Genomic DNA, 17,648 nt, shown 5'->3' with positions numbered 1-17,648 from the left:
GCGAAGAAATAGAGAACCATAATTGTATATATTGCATCTCTTTAGGTATATCTACGCCTTCTCATTCGGCTCCTCAGCGCGCTTCTTACTAACCCTGTGCGACTTTATCAAGTACGCAACACAAATAAGCACGCCCAAGCCCGCGAGGCCGATACCCATGTAGTACGCCCCGTGAAACCCCCGCAGCCTGTCCTCGGGCGTCTGCCGCCGCAGTTGACCTTGTACTCGACGGTGCCCGCGAAGCCGAGCCCGAGCGCGATGCTGTAGTTGACGACGGTGTTGATGAGGCTGGCCGCGATGCCCTGGTGGCGGCGGTGGACCGCGTTCGACAGGATGAGCGTGGCGGCCGGGAAGCTCATGTCCATGCCCCAGGGCGTCACGAGCATCGAGGCGAAGGCCTGGCTCCAGTACGTCTGGTGCACGGGCGCCGTCGCGATGAGCGTGATGCCGACGGTAAAACAAACCAGGGCCGCGGCCATGACAACGGCGGGGCCGAGGCGGTGGATCAGCATCCCCGTGAAGACGGACGCGGCGCAGCCCGAGACGGCGACGGGCGAGAACCAGGCCGTCGCGAGCAAGGGCGTGGCGCCCCGGAACTCCTCGAAGAACTGCCAGGTGTACATGATCCAAATGCCGAAGCAGCCCCAGCCGCAGGCGACGGCGCCCAGCACGAACGAGACGTCGACCGAGAGCGCGTCGAAGGGGATCAGCGGGTGCTTCGCGTAGCGGATCTCGATCAGGAAGAACGCGGCGATGCACAGGACGCCGACGAGCAGGAGCACGTAGACGAAGGGCGCCGACCACCCGCTCAGCGGCGCCTGGTTCCACGCGAAGTTAATGAGCACCAGGCCCGTGATGCCCGTCGCCGCGCCCGCGAGGTCCAGCTCGTGCACCACGGCCCATAGTCCCCGGGGCCAGCTGTCCCGAGGCCTGCCCATCAGGGACGGGCGCGACGGAATAACGTAGTAGCTGAGGACGACGCTGGCGGCTAACACGATGGCGAAGCAGAAGTAGGCCCAGGCCACCAGTGCCGGGCGAAGAGCCCCGAAAAGACGGCGCCCAAGATGGACCCTCCGGGCGCGGTGGCGCCGAACGCGGCAAAGGCCAGGGCCTTGCGCTTGCCGGGCCCGTACGAGGCGCCGAGGATGGCGAGGCCGTTGGTCAGGCAGATGGCGGGACCGATGCCCTGCAGGACGCGCGCGAAGATCAGCAGCACGTGGTTCGAGTAGATGGCCAGGCCGCACACGACGTTCCAGACGGCGAACCAGGCCATGCCGACGAGGAAGAGCGGCTTGTAGCCGTACACGTCGCCGAGCCGGCCGGAGAACATGATGAAGGTGCCCACCGTCAGGCTGTAGCCCGCGATGATCCAGGACAGCTCGGCCGGGTCGGTGATGCCGTAGCTGCTGCCGATGATCTTGAGGATGCCGATGGTGTTGCCCAGGGCGGCCTCTGTGCTATGACGTCAGTTGTCTTTCTCTCTCTCTCTCTCTCTCGCTCTCTCTCGACTACAGGGTCCTTCTCCCTCGGGTGGGTGAAGTGAGATAGGGAGTATGCATGGCAAGGGAAGGAGGGAAAGAAAGGCTTACGGGTGTAGAGTTGCGCCAGGCATACCACGGCTACGAGCAGGAGCTCATGGGGAAGCGATATGGTCTCGGCGATGGAAACATTGGTGGACACCCGCGTGGCTTCGGGCCCGGTTCCGTCTACGGTCGAGGTGTCGTCGCCGTCTTCTTCCGGAGAACTGTCCGGCCCCGACTCCCTTCCGAGATCACCTTCATCTTCCTTCGGGGATAACCGGCCGTGATTGATCTCGGCACCGTCGGCATTAGTCGTGGTCGCCGTCATCCCGTCGCTAAGTGAACTTGTCTATGTTCCATCTTTCGTGGTTGGTTGAGGTCTTGGAGCTGCAACGCAACAGAGCAGACGGCTTTATTATGTCGTTAGGCCTGCTAGGCGCTCGAAGCCGAGAGGGTTGATTACTCGACAGATTACAAATGACCGATAATTGCGATTAATCCGGCTTATGGGCGATGCGTCAGAACCTGCATGTTTCTGGCGGTAAACACGGCCTTTTTAGAAGTGAGTAAGATGTATGTATGTAGTTAGGTGATCTTCAGGAAGGGGCGAATAGCCTCTGCATTCCTCACGAATAATCCACCCCGTCATCCCCTTGCCAGAACCGGAAGAAAAACTCTGGCAGTCTGGCATGGTGATTCCAAGGACGGCTAAGACTGGAGATCAGATGGGGCCATGAGCTCGGAAATAAATGGACCTATCATCTGTCATCGGCCCATTCCCTGCTAACTTGTTCGGCGATTACCCATCCAAACGTACGTAACATTGATGTCAATCAAAAAAATAGTCTGTTGAGTTGCTCCGTAATTCCTTCCTCGCTCATGGCACAATTGATTGACTAAACCCAACCCAGCGATGATGGACGAGGCGTTCTGGTATTTCCGCACCGGATTTATGGGTGAGCTCAAAGTCATCCCCGTCGCTGCTGAAAAGTCATCATTGCAATCAAGCCAGGGTCGCAACGCGATCAACCGAGAACCGACCGTTACCGTTCGGTACCAGCAGGACAGGGATGCCTTCTTCTCATCATCAATTCTTTCTGAATGCCTCAGAACTCCCCAAACATATGGAATTCAGCGTCGGGCCGCCTTTCCTTTTTTAGTTCTTCTGCTTCTCATTTCTCTTACCAAACATCGATCCTTCAGGGTAGAGCGGTGTAACTTCACAGTGCACTCGGTAAGTGTCATATCGGGGTTACAGTACTAAAATCCAATGCATGTCAGCCTGGCTGGGAGCCTCGGTCCCTGTGCGAAGAACACCACAGGAAAGATACCCTGTTACCAATTGGACCATTTCTCACCCACCTACCCAACCATTATGTGTATGTATCAAGGCTGACGATCGATTACTCAAAATGACTCAGCAGCAAGCATGCCTACGCAATATGTAGACCAGGTGTGTCACCCGCGTGGGCGGCCGTTGTAGGCTTCTTACAGTATGAACCTAGCCCGACCCAACCAGTTATGAATAGACGGAAACAACTTTGTTTGTCGTTTTGCTGTCCTTGTAAGTTGATGAAGTCGGTGCAACGCAGAATCACACTACTCGTGAATTGGAGGAACGCACCAAGTACGTTCTCCAGGAGGTGATGGATGAACTTGGGAAGCATAGAAGGCGAGGCATCAGACCCAGTGATTCATACGTGGTAGCAGATGGTGTTCAATGACACCTCGACTCGGAGAACATGGTCAGATATACAACCCCTGTATGATATCAACGACGCGGCAGTTGAGGTGAGTGTGGGAGTGTCGCATGTGTTATTGAGGTTCATTGGTTTGGTGGATAACTGGCTGTAGTTTGTACATATAGGCTGCAGTACGACATCTTCCTATCACATCTTCTATTATTAGCATGCTTGGCTATAATATGCAGGCTATAAGGTGACACAAGGTAGGTTCGTCTATCTCCTTGCCGCGGGGTTTACACCATCTGTTTCATTCTTGTTTGGATATCCTGAGTAGGGAAGACCGAGCAGTTTATAAATTACCTTCGATCGCAGACCCTTAGCATTTGTACTTGTCGTACTGCCTAGCCCCTCAACTACTCTTATTATATCACTAAGATCGTCACACCTACGCTCAAATTCAAATTTTGGCCCCTATTCTCATCCAAGTACAGGAGCAATGAGCACGTAGAATACTGCTGGAGTATACTACGCCATGTGTACGTTCAGATTGTTATCTCGATAGCACACGTTATTCTGACCAATTTACGAAGCGTGCGTTAGAAATGACCCTTACAACTCTAGTACCAGTTACAACGTGACTTCTCAGGCTGATATCGACAATGGAGCTTTGCTCCATTACAGACCGCAAGATGGTACTATCCGCATCCATGGTGCACAGGGCAGCCTCAATTTCACAAATCTAACATCATTTCACGTAATGCAAATTTTCTGCAATCATGGGCTCCAACATATCATTTTCCCGGATCTTACTTCGTTTGGACAATTGGACATCTATGACGCACCAGCACTAACAAATATCAACATGAATTCCGATCGTTTGTTGGACAATTCAGATTTACCGAACAGAGGCCTCATAATCCAACAAGCCCCTCAACTCGGCAGTACAGCTGCTCGGACTCAGTCATTCTATGTGGCCAGCTTTGGTGTCGTGTTCCTGGATGACGCAGGTACTGTGGTATTCCCGAATCTAACGACGCCTCCGCTCTTAACGTTACCAATACCATAACTTCATTCCCTCTACTTGAGACAGTCAGGAACTCGCTCGCCATGGCCAACCCTCAGAAGGGTTACAATTACTTCCCTGCCTTAAAAATGCATATAACATCCAAGTCGGCAACGGAAGTAGTGACTCTAGTTTTGGACTCACAAAAGGGCTTTCTACGTCGACCCCAGATATAGTCGTGGAACATTCAGTACTCATGGGGCCGTGGAGTGGTACCGGTGAACCACCGATTAATATCGTGCATGGGGGCCTGGCCCTGAATCAGCTGGTCAGGGTTGGTGAAGATCTGAATATCACGAAGAATGCTGGATTCACTCAACTTTCCTTCGACCGTCTGACGGAAGTGAAAAGGCTCCACATCACGGACAACCCGGGCTCGACGCTCCCCGGCGATTTCTTCTCGCTTGACGACTGCCAGCTCCATCTACATCAACGGTATAATGGACACGTACGTTAGAGGAGGGTCAGATATCGGTTAATCACTAGTGCGTTCGAGATGGCTGACCCGAGATGGCAGGACTATCAATCCTGCCCTTTTTCCACTCCTTTCCCGTGCCGGAGTGGTCACGATAGAGGCCTGGAACCCGGAGTTCGACTGTTCCCGGCTGGTGCAAATGCGTGACCAGGGGATCATCGGTTTTCTCTTGCAATGGCACCCACGGCACCAGCGGGGGCAGTGGAGGCAGTAGTGCCGGTCCCAATATCTCCTCGACTCCATCATCACCAGCCTCTCATAATGGCCTGTCCAAAGCCGCGTCAGCAGGCATGGGTACAGGCGTTGGGATTGCGGTACTCGGCATCATCGCATTCTTGGCCTGGTTCATCATGCGATACCGCCGAAAGTCGCGAGGTCTCGTGAAGAAAAGCCACAACGACAGAAGCGATGACCCTAAGGAAGCTACTACGGAACCACCCAGGCCGCGCGAGACTCTACTAGATGGCACGGAGGTTCGAGAAGCCGACGGAAGAGCGCTGCCTTGCCAATCCGGGGGGGGGAAATATTGGAGGCTGGGGGAAGAGCACTAAGTGCGGAAATGGGGGATGAGCGCGTCGCGGATAGGGCTGGAGTGGCCTCCCCGCAGGAGAAGAAGACTTCGCCAATGGAGCTTGCCTGAGGGGTGGGGGTTAGGGGGGAGATCTACTATCTCTTATGTAGATGGTGTCAATTTAATGGGTGAAATCTCTAGCGCAGCATGGAGGTTAGATCCTCCAAGTAATTAGTGCATACGTTGGCATCCCTTAGCCCCTTAAACGTCATACTACTACGACTATATGACGTGAAAGGTGGAACACAGTCCATCCATGTTCCTTTGATTGATTGCCTGTGTGGCTGGACCACCTGAAGAGTAAGCGACATACGAAAAACTGCTTGTGTAGCCGACTTTGTGATTCGGATGTGCATTCCTGATAGACTCGAGATGGAGTGGGCTAGAGCGAGATGGAGCGGGGATAAGAAACCCTGAAATCCGGATGACAGCTTTGCCAAGCTCTCTTAAGGCTGACTGCTTACGCCAGGCCAACCAACATAACCTACATACATATTTACTTACATGCCTTACATGTACTCTATATACCTATCTCACGTCAGACACTTCACTGCCGCAGAGAGCAATTCAGAGGTACTCAAAGCTGGGCAGACACCTACTGTCTGGACACCCCATCCTAGTTGGTGCGAAATGTGCTTTACTGCACGTCGGAATTGGGGTGGTTTGTCATAAAGGGCTGGACTTGAACTTAAAGGCAATGGTCTCTGGTAGCTTATTCCGTAAATGCGAGGGATAGGAAGGTCCTTGACTTTCCGATTGGCTACTTCCTTCAAACATTCTGCCCTTCAACCTCCAGTGTCAATGTGATGCCTTCCGTTCAGCATACTTGTCCCTGACTGTCAAACAAGCTACGGAGAGTATATGGGAGCTATCGCAGTGCTACGAGTCTCGGTCGGAGGCGCCTTCCATGCTTTCGGATACCATGGACTTGCTGTCGGGAGGGCGCCGATACCCTGCAATGCGCTAGCAGGTAGCCCACCAGTCCCCATTGCCTGCCTGCCAACACTATCGGCGATCGCGACCTGCTGCAAGCGGCTATGGAAATGGAGACGTGGTGCATATCATGTCGATAACATAAAACCAGGGTCTTGCTTGATAATGCAATAATGTGGTGTATGGGCCGTGGTGTTGAGAGGATCCACCCCTTTGGAGAGAGCGGCTATCATCGGAGTTGGCGGTATTCACACCCCACCTTATCTTCTTGGCCACATGGTTGTGTCCGAAGCAACTATCATGCCCACTCTGTCTGTCGCTGCCTCTGAGACTGATCAGGATAGTTCTCACTGTTCTATTCGTCCAACTCAAAGAAACCAGATCATCTAGAGAGCGAGGAGCATCTTCTTGGATAAAACGGAGCAATTATGGTTCATATTGAGGAGAGCTTGCAGGTGCCTCGGGACTTCGAGGGGTTCGGTGAGGAAGGCTTCGACCCTCAATGGCCCAATGGCGCCAGGATAGCAGTATCCTTCGTCCTCAACTATGAGTAAGTGTACCCATTGACTATTATTTTCGTCAACTTGCCCAGACACTCACACGGGGGACTACAGAGAAGGTGGAGAGCGCTCCGTGCTGGACGGCGACGCCCACTCGGAGCCCTACCTCTGGAGAAGGGCGCGTCCGGCGGCCACAAGGAGGGCGCGCGGTACCTGAACGCGGAGCACGACTTCGAGTACGGCAGCCGGACGGCGTCGTGGCGCATCCTGCGCCTGTTCAAGGAGTTCGGCTGGAACTTCACCACGTACGCCGTCGCCGTGGCGCTGCAGAAGAACCCCAAGTTCGCCAAGGCCCTGGTGCGCGAGGGCCACGAGATCGCGGCCCACGGCCTGCGGTGGAAGGACACCTGGGACTACACCCTCGAAGAGGACAAGGGAGTACATCAGGAAGGCCATCTTGCTGCTCAAGGAGGTCTCGGGCGAGATGCCCGTGGGCGCTTACTTTGGCCGCGGCACGCCGCAGACGTAAGTGCAAACTCACTAACCCCCTGTTTAGTAAATGGCGACGACTCACCACAATCACAGACACATGCTATTCCCCGAGGTGTGGAAGAGCGTGGGCGCCGAGTTCCTGTGGTCGTCCGAGTGCTACAACGACGACGTGCCGTACTGGCTCGACCTGCCGCAGGAGCGGGACCTGCCGGACGGCGAGAAGAAGGGCCTGCTGCTGATCCCGTACAACTACGACTGCAACGACGGCAAGTTCCACATGTCGCCCGGGTTCGGCAGCTCGGTGGCCGAGACGTACGAGCAGTACCTCAAGAACACGTTCGACTGCCTGTACCGCGAGGGCGGCAAGCTGATGAACATCCCGCTGCACACGCGCATCATCGGCAAGCCGGGCCGCAGCGAGGCGCTGCGCAAGTTCATGCGGTACGTCGCCGACAAGCCCGGGGTGTGGGTCACGACGCGGCGGGAGATTGCGCGGCACATGCACGCGAAGTTCCCGTACAAGCCCGACGGGGCTTGGATGGAGGGGGTCGGCAAATAGAGTCACGGTACCTCATACAATGAAAAACTATATCTACAACTTTTACGTAACTCGAAGTCGACGATGGACCTGAGACTAAACGACTAACTTGGATAAGTACTTACCCAACCAAATAGGACCCCGAGCATTTGAATTCACTTGGATGATCAGAGTTGAAGCAACTGACCCCACTCTACTACGACGTTGATGCGCGAGAAACAAGAAGCCATATCAATTGGAACTGATATAGCTGTGAAGATAACTGATACCGCCCGCAGCTATGTCAGTCCCTTCCATTGACGGCCACTTCCCCTCTTCTTGTTTCTGTCTCGTATACATTGCCGTATCGGCATTCGTCCCGGAACCCACTGGGTGCGGGGCCGGCACCCTTGCTATCAGCAGCACCTACCCCTTTTGGCAATTTTGCTGGGCGGAGGTCACCGGTTCCCACCGACTTGTTATCGGACGCCCTTGACTAACACCATGGACATGACATGACACCTCCGATAATACGGCCCCTTCCACTGCGCAGCCATAGCCGAATAAGAGGGTTATATACACGCGATGATCGGACATCCGTATTTCTGAACAAAGTTGACCGCTTGTTGCTCGAGACATAACCCTCACGTAAAGCCCGATCGGTGAATTACTTATTACTAGTCAGCCTGCCAAAATATGATGGCCACCCCTGGCCAGTTGCCCCCCTTCGTGTCGCCGGCCCTCACGGACGCACCGACTCATAACCCCCGAAAACGGGGCCGGACAGCATGTACCAGGTAAGCGGCATTGGCATTTCCGTGGTCTTAGGGATGAGCTCCGTTGATAGAGTAATCATTGCCAAGTGTTGAATCTTAGATGCATTCCTCATCCAGACTAGGTTCACACGTCGCTACTGCGCTTCAATCTACTAGAATCGGAAAACTAACACCCCAACTTGCAGATGTAAGAACCGGAAGCAAAAAGTAAGCCAATCATGTATCATATATGATATGATACCTCACTCTCGGCACGGCACACTTTCCATTGACCTGGTATCAAGTGTGATGATCAATGGCCGATCTGCTCCAATTGCAGGAAGGCCGGCACCGAATGTGACAAGACCGCCGTTACCGAGGATGAACCACCAGCAGCGTATGTGTCAACCCCTCACCGTACCAAACTACATCGCGATAATGATATCGTGGGTAAAGCCATCTTATACTAAAATTCCCCCTCCTAGCTATACCCGCGAACTGGAAGAACGAGTTGCCTTCCTCGAGTCAAGGGTGACGAAGCTGAACGGGCTGCCATTCCAGCAACAGGAGGAAGAGGAGAAGCAAGGGCAGCAACAACACCACCCGTCACAGTCCCATTTTTCCTCTAGAAACAGCAACAACAACAACAGTAGCAGCAATGCGCTAGGAGAAGTCGTGGAACTGCTGTCCATGGGAAATTTCGAGGCGCCCGCTTACATCGGATCCTCTTCGGGTCTGAACCTCGCCCTGAACCTGGGGGAGATGGTACAGGCGACCGTCTGGAACAAAGCCATCCCCAGCAGAGGAGGCGAGAACAACTTCAGCAGCCCCAGCAGCCACAAGCGGAGGAAATCGAGCGCCGCCGGGACAAGCTTCTCATGCGGTGGCAGCGGCGGCGACATCAAGTGCAGCAGCCCAGCCACTCAGGGATCCCCTACGAAAGCCATCACCATGGACGAGGTCATCGCCAACAGCGCGGGCCCGCCGGGCGACGAGCTGGGCCTCAGCATCTTGTCGGCCTACTTTAGCCAGATCCACCCGCGGTACCCCTTCCTCGACCCGGCCGAGGTCTGGGTCCTGCACCACGAGCGGGCCGCGCTGGCGGCGACGCCGATCCCGAACCTGACCAAGCAGCAGCGCTTCGGCATCTTCAAGCTGTACATGGTCTACGCCATCGGCGCCATGCTGCTGCAGTTGACGGAGAAGCACACGAGTTCTCCGCCAGAGGTCAGTAGCCCCCTTTCTTTCTTTCTTTCCCCCTTTCTATGCGGGGCTAGCTATGAGCCAAGACTAACGTTCCGTCTCGTCCCAATATAAACAGAGCTACTACATGTCGGCCCTGCAGCACATCTTCGCCGCGCGCGAATCGCGCACGACGCAGAACATCGAGGCCATGGCGCTGCTGGTGCTGTACCACCTGCGGTCGCCCTCGAGCTTCGGGATCTGGTACATGATCGGGCTCGCGATGCGGACGTCGATCGACCTGGGCCTGCACATGCGGCGCAACGAGGACAAGCTGACGGAAGGCGAGGAGGTCCAGATGCGGCGCCGGCTCTTCTGGAGCGTCTACGCGCTCGAGCGCACCATCGCCATCTCCATGGGCCGGCCGTTCAGCATCCCGGACCGGCAGATCGACGTGGAGCTGCCCGAGGGAGGGAATGGGGATGGCGCCTCGGGAGAAGGAGAAGGAACGCCCTTCCTTGGGGCGGACGGGATTATTGGCAATGACCACCGACCCCTGAGTAGTGGTGGCGGCTGTATGAGCCCCAAAGCAGCAGGATCTAGTGGCGGCGTGGGGAGCTATCCCACCAGTTGGAAGACATCGCTTACGCCCGCCATCTTCCTCTTCAAACTGCGCCGGATCGAGTCGCGGATCCAGCACTCCATCTACCGCACCGACAAGCCGCTGGCCGCCTTGGTACCCAAACTGGACCGTTACTATGGCGAGCTGGAGGCGTGGAAGCAAGAGCTACTGCAGTCGCCTCTCGCCACTACTGCCCCAGGCACTACTAATGCGGGAGGAAACAGCAACAGTAGTAATAGCAACAGCAACGGTAACGGCACCAACAACAGCAACAACAACAACAACAACGAACTAAACTACCCCCTCCTCCACTACCACCGCGCCGTCCGCCTCCTGGTGCAGCCCTTCCTAGCGCTGCTGCCGCCGACCGACCCCTACTACGCGCGCTGCCTGGCCTCGGCGGGCGACATCTGCCAGGCGCACAAGCGCCTGCACCAGACGCTCGACTACGGCCACTCCTTCATCGCGGTCCAGACCGTCTTCGTTGCCGGCATCACGCTGCTGTACGGCCTCTGGACGCACCCGGCGCGCGTCTGGTCCGTGCGGCTCGCCGACGACGTGCGCGCCTGCTCGCTCGTGCTGTTCGTCATGGGCGAGCGCGCGCCCTGGGTCCGCAAGTACCGCGACGCGTTCGAGCTGCTCGTGAGCGCCGCGATGGAGAAGCTGCAGCAGCAGGGTGGGGTCGGCGAAAGAGGGGGAGGGGCGGATGATGGCATTTTGCGGGCGGCGGAGGGGCAGAAGAGTGCTGCTGCTTCAGATGCTGCTGATGTAACTATCGATCCTCAGATCATTGCAGCAACGACGACAACACTGGACCAGGAGCAGCAGCAGCAGCAGCAGCAGCAACAACAACAACATAGCATCCTTAGTCAGATGAACCCAGGGGGTGACGATCATGAGGCGTGGAGGGTGGTAGCCGAGCTGGCTAGCTGGATCGATCAGGACAAAGAACACCCACCGGTCTGGATGCCCGACTTTGAGACGTTGCAAAGCCTGTCTTGAAACTGGTTTGATCTCGCCGCTTGGGGGGCTTCTGTCAACTACACTACTACATGCTGCTGTAAGCTTTTGGTCTCAAGGGATGGCTGGATAATTAGCCACATCGGAAACGCCGTTTTGGTGTCACGATTGATGAATAATGATCACGATAATAGCAAATTTTTTTCATTAAGCCTCAAAGGCAGTTTACATACATAAACTTAGCATCAATGCTTGCTTTGATATCTGTTTTCTACCTGTACCAATACCTCATCGCCCCTAATGCTTTCATCGATGGGATTTCCCGGACCAGTTTTCTCTTCTGGTTGCCGTTGTCGCTGCTGCTGTTGACGCAACTCGTCGACCGACGCATTAAACGCCTCCTTTACTTCGCCATCATCATCGCCATTGTTGTTGTCCTTCAGCGGCTCCAAGCCCCGATCCCGTATAAACGCACACCCCAGAAGGCACAAGCCGATCAGCGGGATCTGCAAGATGAACACGGCCCGACTGGCCGCCACGTAGGCCCCCAGCACCGCCTCTTCTTCCCCCTCGGAGAAAATGACGTCCGAAGAAGGCCTCGTGTACGTGTCATCGGCCAGGTACGCGAACTCGCGCGGCAGGCTGGCCCGGAGCGCGGCCTGCAGGACGGCGCCCGAGACGGCCAGACCACAAGCGCCGCCGCCACAGCGGAAGAAGTTGCGGTTCGCGATGATGACGGCGCGCTTGGCTTTGGTCACGTGCGCTGGAAGGCTACGAGCGTCGGCTGGAAGATGCAGCCGACGCCGGCGCCGATGAAGAGGAGGGGGAGGACGATGAGGCCGGCGGGGGTGGTGGCGGTGTAGAGGAGGGTTAGGCAGGAGCCGCTGGGGTTGGGTAAGTGGGTGGTACGAGTAAGTAAATACAGGCCAGATTAGGTTAGGTGGGCAGATGAGGTAGTCGTTGGCATGGATGGATGGATGGGATTGGGTGGGCACTTAGGTACTGGGAAAGGGAGAGGAGGAAAGAACTCACAGTGTCCACGACCCGAAACCAACCCAGATGACCTCGCCGTACCGCTTCGTCCGCGTGATGTACTGGCCCGCGGCAATGGAGAAGATGGCCTGCACGGCCACGAGCGCCGCCGTGAAGGCAGCCGATTCCATGACCGAGTACCGCCGGGCGTTTTGCAGGTAGAGCGGGAGGTAGTACAGGTAGGATTGATACACGGCGCCGAAGAGGAAGGATTGGGTGAGCATAACGGCTATGACGGGGTTTTTGAAGATATCCACTATCAAGTGGTTTGGTTAATCATGATCAGTCACTCACCCTGCTTGAGGTTTTCTATACACCGATGGAAAAACAATGGTGTAGAAAACCATGAGCATAAAGCGAAAAGAAAAACAGTACTGCTTGCTTACATGGCATCATGGGCAACCGAGCCACCCTCCACTCCACGAAAATGAAGAGGCCCAGTGACAGAACGCCGACCACCAGCATGCTGATCACCATGGGCGAGCGCCAGGAGAAATAGGCGCCGCCGCCGCTGATGGGGATCAGCAGGAACACGACGGCGACGCTGGACGTGAGCACGCCGGCCCAGTCGATCCGACCCACGCCCTCCCGGACGCCACCACCTCCCCTCCTCTGTGGTGGCTGCGAAGAAGAAGAGGAAGGGGGAACGCCGGGAATGAGGAACCAGCCGACACCACCCATGAGCGCGGCCAGGGGCGCCGTGGTCCAGAAGAAGGCCCGCCAGGTCGCGCGCGAGATGAACGCGGCGGCCAGGAAGGGGCCGAGGATATTACCCAGGCCCACGCACGAGCCGATGAGGCCCTGGTACTTCCCGCGCCGCTCCAGCGTCACGATGTCCGACACGATGATCATGGCGAGGTTGCTGACGCCGCCGCCGCCGATGCCGGCGAGGGCGCGGAAGACGTAGACTGCGTAAGGGGGTTTTCGGAATCAGAGAGTCGAGCCAGCAGCAATGGTTGTTTAGGTAGCGGGGGGTAGGAAAGGGGAGGGCGTACGAAATGACACATTTGGCTATTCCAACTACACTTGGCGAGCTGCCCGGTCCTATTAAAAGCGGGAAGGGGGTACATGGGGTTGCGACTACTACACATAGCCGCGTTCTGCGCGAACCCGCACAGCAGGGCCGCGACGCTGAGCAGGCCCACGGCGACGAGGAAGACGGCCTTGCGGCCGAAGAGGTCCGAGAGCCGGCCGTAGAGCATGGCGAAGGCGGTGTTGGCGACGAGGGACGCGGTGCCGGCCCACGAGACGGTGGCGCCGGCGCCCAGGTCGGCCGCGACGGTCGGCAGCGTGACGCCGATGCCGTTCTGGTCGACGAAGGAGACGAGCAGGGTCGCGGCCAGGACCGCGAAGACGGTCAGGAGCCGCGCCCGCGAGAGCTGCAGGTTCGTCTGGTCCGCCAGGGCCCGCTCGGCCGCGGCCTGGACGCGGCTGTGGGCTTTGGCCGTGGCCATTCTCGTCGTCTTGGCTGAAAGGTTTCTTCTTTTCGTCTTTTATGTCACTCCCCCTTTCGCCGTAGGTGGGCTTCTCTTTGGGCTCTTTTGTTTCGAGTGCCGGGTGACAAAAGCTAGGTAAGTACACCCCTATTCGCCCTGGTGGTAGATGATAACTCTCCTTTATGCAAAGCTCATCCGACGAAGGTTCCTCTGTAGCTTCTCCCTGACGGACCACCATCGGGATAGTCCGTTGGCGTGGGACTGAATAGAGCCTCCGAGACTCAAAGTGAACTCGAGTCCGGTTTATTTACCCGAATTTTTGGCCTCTTGCTGGAAACGCCGAGGTAGCAGGATCGTGATACAAGAACAAAGTGCGATCGAGGTGTGGACCCTCGGCATACCTCCGATGAGGAAGTAAGTATATTGGGTATCATTATTGGTTTGCCTGTCCGGAACAGACCAACCGCTCTGACTCGAACATCATGAAGAGTGAAGTCGGAAACCACTCGTAATTGGGGCCGCAGTTCTTCGTCGCGGCCAAAGTGGTCCATCTTGTTCGAGATTCTCCAAGGCAGGCCAGATCGTGAGGCTTCCCTCCTCTTCGGCACCACAAACCAATGACTCGGATGCGAGGGACGATAGACGGACTGCTCCGTGGCATGGCTTGGTGTCTCCCTTTGGCGGGCGGCTTTGCCGGGATTCGTCGGGGGTTATCTGCAGCTCCGAAGACGGTCGGAGTGCATCCGACAATTCCAGCCCTTCCATCGGCCATTTGACTGGCCACGCTAGAACCACAATTACCAAATCAGCCCTCTCACATGTGTATGATATCCCGGGAGCTAGTACTTGTATATCAGGACCCCGGGTTTATCTATGGCTAGGATGCATTCAGTCCTCGCTTACCCACCTGCCCGCAGCGAACCCACTCTGCCTATCAGTGCAGGGATCTCCTACTGTTGCTCGCCCAAACTACCGCTCGGAGGATGACGGCCAAGACTTCCTGCTAAACACCCTAACCTACATTTCTTCATCTCAGTAGACCCAACTGGCTGGGACGGTATTGGTTCGAGCAAACAATCAGTCCCGACACAATGGATAGCTGACGAGAGCGGGCCCGTGTATTATGGGCTGTTCTTCCCTCACGATAACCACCATGCAACGCAGCCATGGACAACTGTTATCGGAAGGACACCCAGGAGCTGCCTACACCCATCCTGGTCCGACAACCCAGTCTAGACTTGGAATCCTCTGCCATGTGGTGGAGCCCAATACCGGCAATGCGGGGAAACACCTGCGTCGGCCCTTTGTGCAGGGTCCATGGTTGGTGGTTCTGATCACTTAATGCAGCAGTACCAGAACGGCCAAATGATAGAGATGGTGGCGTCGGCGTGCATGGTAGGAATAAATAGGATCGGCCCGCCAGAGCTGCTTTCCAGCTCTGAGGCACTGCCATCATCCTGCGTATTATTATACCCGATAACTGTGTGTCGTGCCGTATTGTTGCAGAAGTGTGCACGCGTCTGTCTGGCGGTCTATTCCTTCCAAACCCGAAGCGACGACATCGTGTCGCCTTGCCCGTGCCGTTGGCGACCCAGTGCGGCACACCGGTATATTTGTCTCAGGGACGAGCTATTATTCTGTGCTTCTTGCTCGGACTTGTGAAGAAGGCAGGGGGAGAGGGCTGCGACAACAACTCGGTTCAACTTAATTGTAAGAACGACAATAGGAAAGAAAGAAAAAAAGTCACTTCCTACCTTCAGAGGAAGCAAGGCCCGCCGCCATGGCGACTGCGGTCCGCAAGGTCAAGACGGCCTTCTCGTCTAAGGAAGAGTTTAAGAAGGCACTGCTGGCGCCAGACGCTCCGCCCGAAGGTGTAAGTCAAATCCTCATCGACGCTCTTATTCTTTGCCTTGGAGGTGCATGCCGAAACATACACCACGGCGGTCCTGTATTCTCCGGTGCCAGCTGCGAACATGATGGCTTGATCTATGGCGGGAGAGGGAGAGTAAGAAAAGGAACACCGAATATGCTGCTGACCCCGAGATTCCGTTCCTACCTAATAAACAGGCCGCCTACTTCAACGAAGACCTCCTCCCCACCCCGCCCGCGCGGCGCACGTGGAACGCGCTGCACTTCTTCAGCTACTACCTGACGCAGACCTTCAGCTCCGGCTCCTACAACCTGGGCGCCACGCTCGTCTCCATCGGCCTGCAGTGGTACCACGGCATGATCGCGGCGGCGATCGGGTCCGTCATCCTGAGCGCCGTCGTCGTGCTCAACTCGCGCGGCGCCACACGCTACCACGTCGGCTTCCCCGTCTTCGTGCGCGCGTCGGCGGGCGTCGGCGGCGGCGCCAAGCTGTTTGTGGTGGTCCGCGCCTCGGTCGCCGTCATCTACTTCGCGACCCAGACCTTCTACGGGGGGATGATCACGGCCGTCTGCCTGCGCGCCGTCTTCGGCGCGGCGTGGGACCGGATCCCCAACACCCTGCCCGCGGGCGCGGGCATCAGCTCCAAGAACCTGCTCGCCTTTTTTGTGTATTGGCTCATGCAGTTCCCCGTCATGTTCCTGCACCCGACGCTGCTGCGGCACCTGTTCGTCGTCAAGGCCGTCTACACCACCGTCGCCCTCTTCGGCGTGCTCGGCTGGGCCGTCCGTGCCAACGGCGGCAGCATCGGCTCCTTCAGCTACGACAAGCAGGTCGTCCTGTCGGGCGGCGCCCTCGTCTGGCCCATGGTCCAGGCCGTCAACAGCGTCATGGGCGCGCTCTGCCCCATCCTCATCAACCAGCCCGACGTCGCCCGCTACGCCACTTCGTTCTCGCAGGCTACCTGGTCGCAGAGCACGGGTATCCTGATCTCGAAGCTCATTGTCATGTGAGTTTTTGCAAATTGCTAGATTCCTTCGCTCCTCCCTCCTCTAGCTTGGCATAGTTTGGATTTATTTCCCTATTTTGCCCCCCTTTGTGACTTACGCTAAGAACCTGTGTTTCCTTCTTCTCTGCCATCAGGTTCGTAAGCTGCGCCACCACCAGCGCCACGACCGGCATCCTAGGCACGAGCTACTGGAACGTCTGGGACCTGTACGACGCCCTCCTGACCGCGTACTGGAGCCCCGCCGCGCGCACCGCCATCTTCTTCGCCGCCTTCGGCATGGTGCTCGCGACCATCGCGACCAACGCCGGGTCCAACTCCCTCCCCGTCGGCGCCGACGTCTCTGGGCTGCTGCCGCGGTACCTGACCATCGTGCGGGGCCAGGTGCTCTGCGCCGTGCTGGCGCCGCTGTGCGTGCCCTGGAAGATCATCAGCAGCGCCTCGACGTTCCTGACGTTCCTGGGCTCCTACACCGTCTTCCTCATGCCCGTCTGCGGCGTCATGGTCGTCGACTACTGGCTGCTCCGCCGCGGCAACCTGCACGTCCCCTCGCTCTACACCCGGGCCGCGGGCACGCCCTACGCCTACCGCCGCGGCTGGAACCCGCGCGCCGTCGCGGCCTGGGTCGCCGGCGTCGCCTTCACAGTCCACGGCATCGCCGGCTCCCTCGACCCGGGCGCCGTCAACCAGGCGAGCAAGAACATGTACAAGCTGGGCTTCCTGCTGTCGTTTTTCATGGGGGCCGGCATGTATTGGGTCCTGAGTCTCATCTGGCCGGTCCCCGTGTACCCGGCGGACCACGTCGCCGCCGATTATGACGGAGACACCAAGAGCTTCGAGTACATGGCGCGGTCGGAGGGCTTCTTCGCGGGCGAGACCGTGGACCGCATCCGCGGAGTCCTGGTGGGCGATCACGGCGTCGTCGAGTACGACAATCCTCCAGCCGGGGGCTATGATGTGAGTGGTAGCGAGAAGGATCGTACGGTCGTCGTGTAGGGAGTCAAGGGGTATTATTGTTTTAATATAGAGATG

At 57.1% G+C, this 17,648-nt stretch overlaps 6 protein-coding genes across 6 annotated transcripts; 3 read left to right on the top strand and 3 right to left on the bottom strand.

Annotated features, from left to right (window-relative positions):
- Positions 1–51: 51 nt before the first annotated feature.
- Positions 52–1,848, bottom strand: PG994_003862 (uncharacterized protein; the record flags this gene model as incomplete). Its single annotated transcript, XM_066855271.1, is given in 4 exon segments — positions 52–201; positions 219–981; positions 996–1,452; positions 1,590–1,848. 4 exon segments carry the CDS (start codon positions 1,846–1,848, stop codon positions 52–54), a joined length of 1,629 nt encoding a protein of 542 aa, XP_066719549.1.
- Positions 1,849–4,455: 2,607 nt separating this feature from the next.
- Positions 4,456–4,692, bottom strand: PG994_003861 (uncharacterized protein; the record flags this gene model as incomplete). The annotated part of the gene is made up of 1 exon (XM_066855270.1): positions 4,456–4,692. One exon carries the CDS (start codon positions 4,690–4,692, stop codon positions 4,456–4,458), a length of 237 nt encoding a protein of 78 aa, XP_066719548.1.
- A 1,983-nt stretch (positions 4,693–6,675) lies between these two features.
- PG994_003860 (uncharacterized protein) lies at positions 6,676–7,798 on the top strand (the record flags this gene model as incomplete). Its single annotated transcript, XM_066855269.1, has 4 exons — positions 6,676–6,797; positions 6,867–7,185; positions 7,217–7,272; positions 7,333–7,798. The coding sequence occupies 4 exons, from the start codon at positions 6,676–6,678 to the stop codon at positions 7,796–7,798; spliced, it is 963 nt and encodes a 320-aa protein (XP_066719547.1).
- A 968-nt stretch (positions 7,799–8,766) lies between these two features.
- PG994_003859 (C6 transcription factor) lies at positions 8,767–11,317 on the top strand (the record flags this gene model as incomplete). The annotated part of the gene is made up of 2 exons (XM_066855268.1): positions 8,767–9,738; positions 9,833–11,317. The coding sequence occupies 2 exons, from the start codon at positions 8,767–8,769 to the stop codon at positions 11,315–11,317; spliced, it is 2,457 nt and encodes an 818-aa protein (XP_066719546.1).
- A 203-nt stretch (positions 11,318–11,520) lies between these two features.
- On the bottom strand, positions 11,521–13,761 carry PG994_003858 (uncharacterized protein; the record flags this gene model as incomplete). Its single annotated transcript, XM_066855267.1, has 4 exons — positions 11,521–12,159; positions 12,331–12,563; positions 12,694–13,215; positions 13,392–13,761. The coding sequence occupies 4 exons, from the start codon at positions 13,759–13,761 to the stop codon at positions 11,521–11,523; spliced, it is 1,764 nt and encodes a 587-aa protein (XP_066719545.1).
- A 1,762-nt stretch (positions 13,762–15,523) lies between these two features.
- On the top strand, positions 15,524–17,612 carry PG994_003857 (uncharacterized protein; the record flags this gene model as incomplete). The annotated part of the gene is made up of 3 exons (XM_066855266.1): positions 15,524–15,616; positions 15,811–16,619; positions 16,754–17,612. The coding sequence occupies 3 exons, from the start codon at positions 15,524–15,526 to the stop codon at positions 17,610–17,612; spliced, it is 1,761 nt and encodes a 586-aa protein (XP_066719544.1).
- Between the last annotated feature and the right edge of the window lie 36 nt (positions 17,613–17,648).

Source organism: Apiospora phragmitis (genome assembly GCF_038363925.1).
Source record: "Apiospora phragmitis strain CBS 135458 chromosome Unknown utg000004l:1.0-3135199.0:1.0-3139288.0, whole genome shotgun sequence".
NCBI lineage: Eukaryota > Fungi > Ascomycota > Sordariomycetes > Amphisphaeriales > Apiosporaceae > Apiospora > Apiospora phragmitis.
Note: the sequence above shows the minus strand (reverse complement) of the source record. Positions and strands in the feature narration are given on the sequence as shown.